Source organism: Salmo trutta, chromosome 29 (assembly GCF_901001165.1).
Source record: "Salmo trutta chromosome 29, fSalTru1.1, whole genome shotgun sequence".
Taxonomy (NCBI): domain Eukaryota; kingdom Metazoa; phylum Chordata; class Actinopteri; order Salmoniformes; family Salmonidae; genus Salmo; species Salmo trutta.
In genome coordinates this window covers 5,793,336-5,808,199 of record NC_042985.1, presented here as the reverse complement: position 1 = coordinate 5,808,199, position 14,864 = coordinate 5,793,336, and the positions used below count along the sequence as shown (strand labels likewise).

Sequence of the window (14,864 nt, the reverse complement as noted above, 5' to 3'; positions counted from 1 at the left end):
GGCATGTGGGAGCCTGGGAGGCAACCCGTCTGCCTAGGGAGACTATGCAATAAGCATAGCCTACTTTCCCTGAAAGTTGAGTTAGGTGTAGTTAGATACACATTTCTAGCGTATGTAGAAGTTTAGCTCATCTAAAGTTAACCGGAGAACATCAAATAGCCACAAATAATGTAATTTTAAAAATCAGCCTTTATAAATGTTTATACAGTAAGCAACTAGGCCTATATAAATGCCCTAATCAGAAAGATTTTTTCAGAAGTCTGTTAGTTGTAGACCCACCTAGGCCTCAATCTGAAATCAATAGACAAAATTTCAACTTCATTGTACTTGCAGGGAGAATAAAACTTTATAGGCGCATCATTGTTATATAGTAGATACCAAATACTCTTTACAATGCCTTTTATGAGCCATAGTTCCAATACCTCAAGTCTGATTTGTTCAACATTATACTGCCAGTATGAATATGGAAAGGGTTGCCAAAATACTAAGTGGAATATGCCTATCCATTACTGCAGCATTAAATTATCTAGTGCTCAAATGCTCTTTTGATAACAAAGATTTATTTAAGAAATGGGTGTCGGTGGTTTGTCACACTCAGCAAATATTTAGCACAATCCACTTAGTTTCCTTTTCAGCATAATGGCTCTGTTGAATGAGCTCCAAATGAAATCTTGACTATCTGCTGTGCTTGACTTGGACTGAAATAGGTGTCAGTACTAATGTTGGGTGCCGGTACTGTTTATATTTAGGTGCAAGAGCTCCACAGTACTTTTAGGCTAATATTCTTTAAGAGGAACAGGAGCTCCAGCAGTAGAAAAATGCAGGTGCCGGTCCTCAGCTCAGGTGAGCGCCTGCCCAAGTTAAGCACTGACTATCTGACAAAGGTGGATTATATGTAATAAATAATGTGCTGCTGGCTACAAATGACATCCCAATGTTGTAAACAATGGCATTTAAGAGCTGTATTTCAGAATCATTATGCTTAGTCTGATTCTTAAAATGGATTGCAATAGAAAATAACAACAGCCTTATAGCAATATGTTTCCATCCTATATACTGCAAAAAGTAGATTGCCAACAGCTTTATCTATTCATAATCATAACATTGTAATATTAGCCTAAAATGGGAGATCAAGTCATTATAAAGTAAATGTATATCTTACTGATCATTATTTCTGCTCTTGAATACCCATATAAACAATGACTACATTTCTGAGGGATCACCATATCAGGTTTGCTCTTGCTGTTTGAAGACAATATGGACATTATATGTTATGTAGGTGATACTGTAATAAAGTGTATGCTCTTATTGATGAACTGAAGTGCTGAAAGTATAGCAATATTAACTGCAATATACTGTGTAAATATCCCACTTTACACATACTCAGTAAATGATAACGAAATTGTAATTAAATCGAGATACATTGTAGTTCACATCTAGAAAAATACATTTATTTGTGAGAGTCCACAAAACATATACTGTATGTAGCACACATACTTGATAATAGAATAAAACAGGTTAAATTAGCACACATACTTGATAATAGAATAAAAACAGGTTAAATCAAACCAGGTTCAATTCCATTCATGTGTTTTAGAGAGGGAGTATGCACTAACAAACACTTTAGTGAGAATGTCATGAATGGAGGCCACCTGGTCACAGAGCATTTCATATTATTATTTACGTAAATCCAAGACACTTGATTTAGTATGATATGTTACGTTTCGTATGGTTTGTATTAATTTGTGGATGTCCATCATCCATTTCGTATGCTATGTTACAAATTACAATTCGCATGATATGTTACGAATCTGCTAAACGTACAGTGTGTTACGAATTTTAAAAAATGTACAATGTGTTACGAATTCCAATTTATTGTGGCTAACGTTAGCTAGGCTAGGGGTTAGGGGTTAAGGTTAGAGTTAGCTAACATGCTAAGTAGTTACAAAGTTGTTAAAAAGTGGCAAGTAGTTGAAAAGTTGCTAATTAGCTACAATTTTAAAGTTGTCCATAATGAGATTTGAACATTCAACCTTTGCGTTGTTAGACATTCGCATTATACACCTACCCATCGACCCCGTCCAACCACCCTCCTTTTCTTTTTGCCTTAAGTAACCTTCTGTCTTATGTAACCATACCAAACATAAAATATACTAATTTGAGAGTCCCGGATTTATATTTACTATGTTACGTCTAGTCTATGAGACCAGGCTGATGGAGGACATGCTGCACCTGTTACAAATCTTCTAGGGATGCTTTATAAGCCCAAGCACTACGACGTATGGAAATGATCAGTAAATAAACAAAAAGGCAATTAAATCAGTTTTCGTTTTTTTTAAATGTACAGGTGGAAACATAATTCTGATGGAGTATTGTGTTTTGTTCTTGTAGACATAATGATGATGCAATAAAGTTGCCGAAACTCAAAAGGTGTTTTTGTGATGGATATTTTCAAATCACAGAAAACTGCGCACTACATATCACCACATGATCTACAAACACAAATCCAACAATAACTTTGACAGAAACCTTGAACCCAAAGGTATCCATCAATTTTTCTTTACACCACATAAGAGAAAACGTTTAAAACGTTTTGAACTGAGTGCGTTATAAAGGGTAGCCAATAAGCAATTACTCAAGTGGACAAAAACACATTGGATTCAATTGAAGTAACCTTGGTATTTATAAAGCTATACAAGGCATGGCTATTAACTCTTCTGTGTTGGTTGGCTGTAACATCTAAGGCCTAGATTCCTTTAAGCCAGTTACATACAACACGATTTTCCACCAGATGACATCCTGCAGCATCCTGCAGGGAAATAGTTGAATGTGAAAAAACTGTACATCTTGTAAATTGAATATTTATGCAGACATAATGTATTCTCTCTCTATATCACAGACAAATATTCAATAATTTGATATAAGTAATCTATGTGTCATGTAATGTTCAAAAACAATGTAGTGTATTTATTGGCTAAAGCATGTGAACGTTTCAAGCTCTCAGGTAAAGAAGTCTTTGGAAATGGCTTCTACAAAGTTAGGTGCCGACATGAGGATACCGATGGTGCAGAGGATGGTGAAGAGAGAGAAGGCCATGAGACAGAGCCGGTCGATCACTGACGCAGCAAACTTCCACTCGTTGCACACCAACTCATCCTCATCTTGGTCACGGAAACGCTTGGCGATGTAGCGCACCTCATCCAGGATCTTGGCCAGATCGGGCTCCAGGCTCCCTGCCGAAGAGGTGGGCCGCGTGGGCAAGAGCACCTCGTCCTCCCCCCCACCACACACCAGACGGCCGCACAGCACCCCGGAGTCGGGGGAGGTGGCAGCTGTAGCGTAGTGCATGTTCTCCAGGCCGATGTAGAGCATGTTGCCGTTGGTGGAGTGGGGTGCCGAGGCGCTGGCGTTCAGGTCCATGCTGATGAGGCTCCCCCGGGGATGCTTGTTGTGGCAGGCCAGGCGTACACGGTCCTCACCGGGCCGCTTCATACGCAGGAACCAGGCGCACCAGTTGAGCAGAATCACCCGAGTCTTCACACAATCAGAGAGGAAAACCAGAATGAATGTACTGTGCAGGGCAGTGTACTGACTGGAGATACTAAGAGAGAGAATATGAAACTTTTACTCAAATCCTCCCTGCATGATTCCTTTGAATGAGGTGTTCTGACACTCAGTGGTCAGCGGTGACGATCGCACGGCAACAGTGTTCCCTGGCCCCTCACGCTATCATGGCTGCCTAATCCTCCCCTGCTTCTAATTGTCCAAATGTCTTCCTCAGCCCTCCACTATGATAGCCAATGTTCTAGCACAAAATGGCTGCTGGGCATCACTCAGATTGGTGCTACACATTGTCAGTGAATGACTTCCCCCTTACCAGGCAAAGGGTTTTGAGACCTATTATAAAGCACTCTACCACTGAAAGGCTTTCTTTGGCAGAATCACAACAATGGGAGTCCGGATGTAGAAATAGTGAGTAACTAATAAGATTTCATTGTAATTTCAGATAATGGGTTTGTGTAAAAATACACTCACCCACTTAGGCATCTTGCTTCCATCAGGATCGTGATGGTGATATTGTAAGACCAGAACCGTAGCGATCACAGAGAGACCCACAATGACCATGGTGGTGGCAAAGTACTGAGCTACAATACAGAGAGCAAGAGAGAGAGAGAGAGAAAGATAGAGAGAAAGAGAGGACGTAGAGGAAAAGAGATGAATGTGGACAGAGGACTAGTGGCTAAATGACAGAACTCCCCATACCATAAGTTACTGAAATGGGCATAATTTTATCTCAATGAGAGGTTCTCATTTGTCACTCTTCCGAATCAATATCTTTCAGGTTGAGAAATAGCCCCCCACCAAATTGAGTGGTTTGATAAATACAGAGATTCGGAATTTACACTAAGTCACTTCCAAGCCTCCAATAGCTCTTCCTCTCCTGAAGATGATTAAATTATACTGTTGGCCTTTTCAAAATGACAGCCATTACAATTGTAATTTCCAATTTAAAAATAGACAATCTTACCGATTAGAGGTACTGAGTCAGAGGTTGCAGGCATGATCTCTGCAACCAGCAACATGAAGACGGTCAGGGAGAGCAGCACTGTTATCCCTGGAACAAAACATAAATTAGTTAGCACTCAGGAAGGGGTTAAACAGACATTACACATTTTAACAAACACCATTTTACACATAGGCCTACCATTATTTTGCACATTTAACAAAATAGCTTGCTATGAATACCAATCTCTAATTTATTCAGGTGGAATCATCTGCTGTATTGTGTCACAATGCAGCATATTATCCCTGTGTGCCCAATGGGTTCAACTGGATTTCACCAAGGTATATTGAGTGGCATTGTATTCTGTTCTATTCTTGTCTGCATTTCACTGTGCTGTGTTCTATTGTTTATCCCATCCATGTAATCAAACAGTATTCTGTTTTATTATTAATTTACACAGTCTTCCGTTTCCTGCTTTTGTCAGAATCCAGTGCTGCTTCACTGGGTTTCAGCCTACAATGACAAAGGGATCTGAAATAGCAACATCTACTATTGTGGTTCATCATCATACTGCCTTGAGGCTTACAGGGTTCGAGTGGAAATGTGGGAACGACATCAAACACCTGTGGGTGGAGATTTAAGGCAATCCCCCCTGAAGCTTGCTAATGAGCTGGCTGGGTCTCTAAGCCACTGAATTCCAGGGATAGAAGGGGAATGAATATCTCTAAGTGATTAGGTGTCAATTCCTGGGTATCTCAAAGCACACTGGCTCACCTTTCACTTGCTAGGAACTTCTCTTCTGTGTGTTCCTGACAATAACCATAGCAACAGCTACTTTTCCCAAATGTCAAACTTGTCAGCCAGGTAACAACTCAGTAAATAAGGTGCTTGGTAGCTAAATTATTTCAATCTTAGACAAATAGTAGCCATATATCCTAAGTAGGTCCTCTGCAGCTCAGTTGGTAGAGCATGGCGCTTGCAACGCAAGGATATTGGGTTTGATTCTCGGCACCACCCATACGTAAACAATCTATGTACGCATGACTGTAAATCACTTTGGATGAAAGCATCTGCTGAATGGCATATAGGCTATCAATTGACACATTACAAAAGGGAAATGTTGAAAATATCTCTATCTAATCCACCCAGAGTCTGAGCATGGTTGAACTAAGAAAATAAAACAACTAAGACTAAAAACTAAAGACAGTAGAAATGTAATTATTAACGGCCATGACTCACTCGATGCGTTCTCAGATTGAAGCACAATTCTCCTCGCTAAATAAAAAACATCAGCCAGGCATGTCTAAAATAAGACTTAAACTGAGCAGACAGCTCGCTGATTTAATTTCCGACAGCTATTGATCGTAGAGGCTTGACCTGTGACTCACTGTCAGGGATGTCAGGTATGTCCCAAATGGAACCCTTTTACCCATAGGGCTCTGGTCAATAGTAGTGCACCATTAAGGGAATAGGGTTCCATTTGAGACACAAGATATTGTTGGCATGTGTGTTCACTGCACACCCAAGGACCATAAAGACAACAGCAGTGTTGACCCTGCCTGGATATTCATGTCTCTCTTTCCCCAGATCAACAGTCCCTGTCTCTGTTCAAGTCAGCCACGGCAGTTTCCTCAGAAGGAACTGAATCTGAATACATCTTCTGTTGTGCATTGATCACTTCTAAAAAAGCTGACAGATAATGGTGTTGGTTGGTTGATACAGTAAGTCTTGATCATAAAGGCAGGTGTTTTGTGATGGTCACACTTTCAACTAAGTTTGATTCATAAATCTTTCATGTTGCATAGTGTGTAAATACTGTACTAAAAACAACATGGCAGTATTAAATCATATACATTACAGAAAGATGTATTTTTCTTCGTTTGAAGTTTGACTGACTACATCAAATACATTTCCTGCTTTCCCCATCACCCCTCCAGACACCCAAACAGCTGCCACACACACACACAGCTCTTTTGGAGAAACACTGGGTTAATTAAGGAAACCATCTCCATTGTAGGCTCCTAATCTTTCCAACGAGACGTGTAGACATACATAAATCGCCCGGCATGCCTTGATGCCTTTTACAGCTCGAAGCCAGCAGTCAGCACTCAGCCAGGTTCTGAGAGATGGAAATAGGATTTTCAATATGATTCTCTTAGCACTGAATGATAAATCAGAGTAATCTGGAGACTGAAGCCTGACTTCTGAGAGGTGCATAAGAATTTTCTTGATGACCAACTGCTGGAGCTTTTCATGAATATTTTTTCCAGTGGCTGGTTTCCCTCAGTGAGTATTGAGTGAATACTGAGTCATAAACTCATAATAATAATAATAATAATAAGTGCATTACCTTGTGAGAAGTATAGGGTGTCTTGCCTGGCATGTAGGTTGATCCTAGCTTGAAATATACGCTTAATTGCCACACAAATCTCCCATTGACATCAATGAATATCATGATGCTTGTACTTTCATTTTAGAATTTGTCACAACAAGAACAACCCCACACCCCTAGTTACAGTTGTTGATTTAATAACCTATTTATGTTTAATGTCCAATAGTAGTAATCCACCCACCCACCCACCCACCCACCCACCCACGGAGCTGACCCAGTGATATCTTCTCCCCAGAGTCTGCAGGCAGCAGGAAGACGAGTAGGGCCAAGGTGGAGATGAGAACACATGGGATGAGGAGGTTGAGGCCATAGTAGAGGGTACGTCTACGCATCACCACAGTAAAGGTTACGTCAGGGTAAGGCTCCTTACAACAGTCGTAGAAGCGCTCGTTTCTGCGCCCCGGCACTTCTGTATCATACACCAGGAAGACAACAATATAGGAAGTCAATTACAGTTTGAGGACTCAATTTGGGTTGTACCTAAATGATTCACAGTAATGGATGTCTTTTTATCCCCCAGGCAAATTAATGGTGTTTCACAATAAGGAAACCTTTGTAAGTTAAGGGTGTTGAGAGTCTGACCCTGAATCAAATGGTCCTGTTAGTTTTCATCAGTTCCCCATTGCAGTAATAGTGTTTGCCATTTTTCTTTATAAGCAGTCCAACATGCAAGAAAAACTATATTGAAATGAGTAAAGCCTACCACTGGCTGCCAGCACTGGGATGGCATTTCATTACAACCCCTCTCTTGTAAATACATTAGTCAATTTGCCAGGGATTCTGTAGAAGCCAATTTCACTAAAGATCTGTACTGCTGAGGAAAAGCCCTTTGAATTAATTCTCCTACTTTATTTGAATGTGATCACTCGTACATACAGGACCTAGCTTTTATAGTTTGACCATCGAGTTTGAAAGTTAAACTCAAAATAAAAAAATAATAGTCTGGGTATATTTGTGAGTTATCCCAAACTTCCATGCTTGTTCAAAACAGTTATTGTAATAACAATTTTATGTAATATTGTAATTTAGACACTTTTATCCAAAACACATACTGTAAGAAGAAAACCGGTATATGGCCCATACAGGACTGGCAGCAGTCTTCCAAACAACCTTGCCATCAGAATCCAGGTTTTGTGGTGACAATATATTGTCCAATACTGGCCAGCCACTAACTCTTACCCACTAGGTCCCACTCTCCGTTGGGGATGTAACCTGTGATATCTGCCTCAATCATCTGTAGGTCCAGAGACCAGCCCCCATATGTCCAAGAGCCAAATTTCAGGTCACACCTCTGGAGATCAAAGGGAAACCAGCGCACATCGATGTAGCAGGTGCTCTTGAAGATGCCTGTGTTGGAACATGAAAGATGAGAGAAAGAGAGGGAGATAAATGGGAGGGATTGAGAGAGAGAGAGAGAGAGGGAGAGAGAGAGAAACAAAAGTTAGAGCTAGAGAGATAATTTTCAGAGGGTATAAAGATATGAAAGACAGAGTCCTATACACCACAACAACAGTAAAGACAATCCTATACACCACAACAACAGTAAACAACAGTCCTATACACCCCCACAACAGTAAAGACAGTCTTATACACCACAACAACAGTAAAGACAGTCCTATACACCACAACAGTCGTATACACCACCAACACAGTAAAGACAGTCCTATATACCACAACAACAGTAAAGACAGTCCTATACACCACAACAACAGTAAAGACAGTCCTTTACAGCACAACAACAGTAAAGACAGTCCTATACACCACAACAGAGAACTCAAATCAGAGAAATAGGAATGAGTGCCCAGTAATCCATCATGAGAAAGACAGGCATAAAACATCTTCATCTTTATTAAATACATCTATTAGAGGATGAGAAAACAACTCTCTGGCGGGAGACAAAGGCCATAAAAGAGAAGGCAGTGCAAAATGGTTTTCCATTTACATGCAATGGAGACCGGCCCACGAAGACAAATGCCCGAAAATGTAATTTGGTTCTGAACACTGATCTTCTCTACAACGTTTCTGCCTGCCTCTTCACTCATATTGCTCAACCATTGTGGTCTTACCCGATGGCTTTCTTGTGCAGTAAAGCATTGATAAATCTTTGTGCCATAATGGTTTGTCTGATTGAACAAGTGTTCATTTTGAAAAGTTAGGAGGCAATTTGTCCACAATGCCACTATCAATTCAGAGGAAATCTAGTAATGGGCTATTTCCAGCCATGTTGATTTGGATGCTGAGGTACAGAGACCCAGTATTGTCTTACAGTAAGGGAAAAGTAAGAGGGAACAGAACAGTAATCACCCACACTGACAGGTTGAGGATGTACTCACATGGTAAACGCACGTGTCTGTGTGTGTGTGTGTGTGTGTGTGTGTGTGTGTGTGTGTGTGTGTGTGTGTGTGTGTGTGTGTGTGTGTGTGTGTGTGTGTGTGTGTGTCGGAGGAGCGGAGTTGATAAGACAGTGTCATGGCTCTTTTGACGCTGTGTGTCTTGATAGATGTATGTAAGGGCTTGGTCAGACAGCACCTACACTACAGTATATTAAGGGCTTGGTCAGACAGCACCTACACTACAGTATATTAAGGGCTTGGTCAGACAGCACTTACACTACAGTATATTAAGGGCTTGGTCAGATAGCACCTACACTACAGTATATTAAGGGCTTGGTCAGATAGCACCTACACTACAGTATATTAAGGGCTTGGTCAGACAGCACCTACACTATAGTACATTAAGGGGCTTGGGCAGACAGCACTTACACTACAGTATATTAAGGGGCTTGGTCAGATAGCACCTACACTACAGTATATTAAGGGCTTGGTCAGACAGCACTTACACTACAGTATATTAAGGGCTTGGTCAGACAGCACTTACACTACAGTATATTAAGGGGCTTGTTCAGACAGCACTTACACTACAGTATATTAAGGGGCTTGGGCAGACAGAACCTACACTCAGAGGCGGGCGGCCCCATATGCTCACTACACAAGTTGCGTAGGGCCCCACAAATTACGCAAGGGCCCTGCCTCCCCCTCGTGTCAAAGCGGGTGTCAATGTTTACAACTTCGATGAGGATGAAGCGGAACTTTCCTTCTGGTCACGAAAAAAAACACCATGTGAGTGAATTGCGGGAATAGCAATCAGGTAAACCTGTGTTCTCTCCTCTTCAAGTTTGTCAGCAGATAACAGTAACGTTAAGTAGATGTGCTAGCTTGCAGTGCATTTCTCTCTAGTCTGTCTGTCTTGCTAACTTAGCTGGGCAGTGCATCTCTTGGTCTGTCTGTGTCTTGTTTGCTTGCCAGCCACTTCCAGGGCTGTGTTCTGTGACTTTGTGCCTGACAAAAGTGAGAGTGAAATACAACTATTTATTACGTTTGATAAACGCCAACAGGCAACTGTGTTTATAAACTCCAGCTCGGCAAAGATAACCGTGTCACGCGTGAACATGCGTTCATATGCGCGTGCACGAAATGAAACTCGCACTTTCCAGCAGCAACCTCTGTGGGGACCAGTCCAGACAAAATATGGGCGTGATGGCACTCCTCACAGGCTCACATCATTTTAAAACAAGACAATGATTATCTAGTCTCTCAATCAAGGTTTAGTTACAACTCTGGACTAATGTAAGATGGAAAGCAATGGATTGTCTATTGATTTATATATTGAATTTAAAAGTTGATTAGCTGGGAATACTGGGCAATATGGATGCACATCTCTCAGTAAATAATAACCATCAAGTATTCAGCCAAGCCATAGAATAAATAGTATATTATACTTGAAAATGTATAAAAGGAAATCTGGGGGAGCCAGTTTGAATGGGCCTGATGCAGCTGATAAAATAGTATTGTTATCTATAATTTACAGGTGCTATGCTTAAGTTTGTCAGTAGAGGAGATGCTGGGTCATCAGCCAGTACAAGCACAGACTCAGTTGATCCACATCCAGCCTCAGCCAGTACTAACACAGACCCAGTACATCTGGCTTCAGCAAATACTAACACAGACCCAGTACATCTGGCTTCAGCAAATACTAACACAGACCCAGTACATCTGGCTTCAGCAAATACTAACACAGACCCAGTACATCTGGCTTCAGCAAATACTAACACAGACATAGTACATCTGGCTTCAGCAAATACTAACACTGACCCAGTACATCTGGCTTCAGCAAATACTAACACAGACCCAGTACTGGCAGCTTCAGCAAATACTAACACAGACCCAGTACAGCCGGCTTCAGCAAGTACTAACACAGACCCAGTACATCTGGCTTCAGCAAGTACTAACACAGACCCAGTACTGGCAGCTTCAGCAAATACTAACACAGACCCAGTACAGCCGGCTTCAGCAAGTACTAACACAGACCCAATACAGCCGTCTTCAGCAAGTACTAACGCAGACCCAGGTGAAGTACAGGCAGCCTCAGCCAGTACTAACACAACCAGAGGTGTACAGCCAGCATCAGATACAAGCAGCTCAGACCCTAATAGAACAGTTGCTGCTCCACCAAATGACCCAGCAGATTGGCCCCCAGTCTTAACAGACTTTATGAGGACTGAGTTAGAGGTCCATTGAAACCAGGACTGGATTTTTCTTACCCTATAGACAAGTTCAGAAGAGGTTTCCATTCAGGCTTATTATAGAGACAGCTGTCAAATGGGAAAAGATGATCAAAAACAACGCTGTGTATTGTTTTTGCTATAAGCTATTTTCTACCAAAGACTACAAAATAATAAAGGAAGGCGTGAATGACTAGTCAAATATCAACACCATTCTGAAACACCATGAGGGTAGTCCTGAACACAAACAATATAATTAAGTGGAGAGAACTTGATCTGCGCCTAAGTTGGGGACAGACTCTTGACCAGAAACAAATGACAGTTTTGGAGGCTGAAAGAAAGACGCAAAGTACATCTCCATTATCTTGGACTGTACACCTGACATTAGTCACCAGGAGCAAATGTCCATTATTCTGAGAAGCGTGGCTTTAAAGGGAAGGCCAGAGATCAAGGATCACTTCCTCGGCTTTGTGAATGTTGAGGTTACAACAGGCTTGAATATGTCCACTGTCATCTTAGATAACCCGAACGAACTGAAGATTCCATTTGAAGATTGCAGAGGGCAAGCTTATGATAATGGGGCCAACATGAAGGTCAAGCACCAAGGAGTAAAGCCAGACTGCTAAAAAAAAATCCCAGAGCCGTGTTCGTCCCATGTGGAGCACATACTCTAAACCTTGTCATTGCAGATGCTGCCAAATCTTCAAAAGATGCAGTTGGGGTTTTTGGGCATTAGCGAAAGTTCTTCATCTTCTTTTCAGCTGGCACACAAAGATGGAGTGTTTTGAAGAAACACGTGAACATAACCGGGAAGTCACGGAGTGACACAAGATGGGAGAGTAGGCTCCAAAGCGTTCATGCAATCAGGTATCAGGCTTCTGAGGTTCGGGAGGCATTACTGCAAGCCAGACAGATGATCAATGATCCTGTGGCCAAAGTGGAGGCACGAGCACTTGCAGAGGAAGTTGGATCCTACCTCTTGTTGATTTGCCGTGTCCTATGGTGTGAGATACTGACAATGACACAGAAGGCGAACAAGCTCCAATCCGCCTCAATGCAGTTGGATATCACAGTGAATTTAATCTCAAATGCAAAGGCCTCCCTCACTACATACCGGGAAACTGGATTCTCTGAGGCCCAGACAACAGCCAAAAGCATTTGTGAAGAAATTAATGTGGAGGCTTTTCTGAAAGAGAAGAGACTGAGAAACAGCAAGAGGCATTTCAGCTATGATGCTCCTGATGAACCAGGGACTGATGCACTGAAAAACCTTGAAGTCAACTACTTCAACATTGTGGTCGACTCTGCTGTGACATCCATGGATGAGAGATTTGAAACACTCAACCAGGTGAAAACCAAATATGGAGTGCTGCTGAACTTCAGCACTGCCTCTCAGATGTCCAGTGAATCTTTAAAGGCTCACTGCGTGGACGTTGAAAACACTCTAACCGTCAGAGATGACTGTGACATCAGTGGAATGGATCTGGCACACGAGATTCAGAATTGACCTGATCTGCCATCAGACAAGACGACTGCCTTTGAGCTGCTTTCCTTTCTTGGTGAGAAAAACCTGGAGGAACTCTATCCTAACCTTTTCAAAATTAAAGCTCATCAAAAGCTACCTGAGGTCTTCCATGTCACAGGAATGTTTGATTGGTCTGGCCATCATGAGTATAAATCATGACGTGGGGAATCACATGTCCGATTATGACATCGTTGATGATTTTCCCTCAAGAAAGTGCAGAAGAGGAATATTTTGATGGTAAGATTTTAATTCAAACATTCAAATGTTTACACACGTAGTAAGATTTAAGATTGTATAGCAGAAGTGCATTTGTGTAAATGACTTCTTAACTAACTATGTGACATACTTTCTCAATTTCTTCCAGACAGTCCAGATAGACTGGTGCCCATGCTGATAATGAAAATGCCCAGGCTGTAGAGTGAACCAAAGATAATCACATAGCTGTATACAGTTTAAGTCGGAAGTTTACATACACCTTAGCCAAATACATTTCATTTTTCACAATTCCTAGTAAAAATCCCGTCTTAGGTCAGTTAGGATCAACATTTTTTTTTAAGAATGTGAAATGTCAGAATAATAGTAGAGAGAATGATTTATTTCAGCTTTTATTTCTTTCATCACATTCCCAGTGGGTCAGAAGTTTACATACACTCAATTAGTATTTGGTAGCATTGTTTAACTTGGGTCAAACGTTTTGGGTAGCCTTCCACAAGCTTCCCACAATAAGTTGGGTGAATTTTGGCCAATTTTGGCCCAATTTTGGGTTTTTGTTTCATCAGACCAGAGGACATTTCTCCAAAAAGTACGATCTTTGTTCCCATGTGCAGTTGCAAACCGTAGTCTGGCTTTTTTTATGGCGGTTTTGGAGCAGTGGCTTCTTCCTTGCTGAGTGGCCTTTCAGGTTATGTCGATATAGGACTCGTTTTACTGTGGATATAGATACTTTTGACCCTGTTTCCTCCAGCATCTTCACAAGGTCCTTTGCTGTTGTTCTGGGATTGATTTGCACTTTTCGCACCAAAGTACGTTCATCTCTAGGAGAAAGAACGCAGTTCCTTCCTGAGCAGTATGATGGCTGCGTGGTCCCATGGTGTTTATACTTGCGTACTATTGTTTGTACAGATGAACGTGGTACCTTCAGGTATTTGGAAATTGCTCCCAAGGATGAACCAGACTTGTGGAGGTCTACAATTGTTTTCTGAGGTCTTGGCTGATTTCTTTTGATTTTCCCATGATGTCAAGCAAAGAGGCACTGAGTTTGAAGGTAGGCCTTGAAATACATCCACAGGTACACCTCCAATTGACTCAAATGATGTCAATTAGCCTATCAGAAGCTTCTAAAGCCATGACATAATTTTCAGGAATTGTCCAAGCTGTTTAAAGACACAGTCAACTTAGTGTATGTAAACTTCTGACCCACTGGAATTGTAATACATTGAATTATATGTGAAATAATCTGTCATGTAAACAATTGTTGGAAAAATGACTTGTGTCATGCACAAAGTAGATGTCCTAACCGACTTGCCAAAACTATAGTTTGTTACCAAGAAATGTGTGGAGTAGTTGAAAAATGAGTTTTAATGACTCCAACCTAAGTGTATGTAAACCTCCCACTTCAACTGTAGGTTTTATTTGACTATTTTGAGACATATAGATGCAGCCATAGCCCATAGACTTATGTTTACATTGTTTAGACAAAGCTAATTGTATAATATTATGAGGACTGGACTAATTACCAAACAGCAGAGCCAAAGCTCAGTGTTATATTTTGTTATTTTATATATTTTATATTTTCTACAATTTATTATTTATGTTAATGTAAATATACACTTATCTTAAGATTCTATAGAAAATATTATATTAAATAAATATTGCTTGTTTA

The 14,864-nt window shown here is 41.0% G+C and overlaps 1 protein-coding gene across 2 annotated transcripts in view; it reads right to left on the bottom strand.

Annotated features, from left to right (window-relative positions):
- Nucleotides 1-2,099: 2,099 nt before the first annotated feature.
- LOC115166808 (neuronal acetylcholine receptor subunit alpha-7-like) overlaps nucleotides 2,100-14,864 on the bottom strand; it is a 43,952-nt gene continuing 31,187 nt past the window's right edge. For both annotated transcript variants that reach the window (XM_029720642.1, XM_029720641.1), the window contains 5 exons: nucleotides 8,076-8,243; nucleotides 7,111-7,305; nucleotides 4,529-4,615; nucleotides 4,036-4,145; nucleotides 2,100-3,534 (listed from right to left, as the gene is read on the bottom strand). In XM_029720642.1, the coding sequence (XP_029576502.1) occupies nucleotides 3,001-3,534; nucleotides 4,036-4,145; nucleotides 4,529-4,615; nucleotides 7,111-7,305; nucleotides 8,076-8,243 (1,094 nt within the window). In that variant the 3' untranslated portion in view covers nucleotides 2,100-3,000. The remainder of the gene's footprint in view (nucleotides 3,535-4,035; nucleotides 4,146-4,528; nucleotides 4,616-7,110; nucleotides 7,306-8,075; nucleotides 8,244-14,864) is intronic.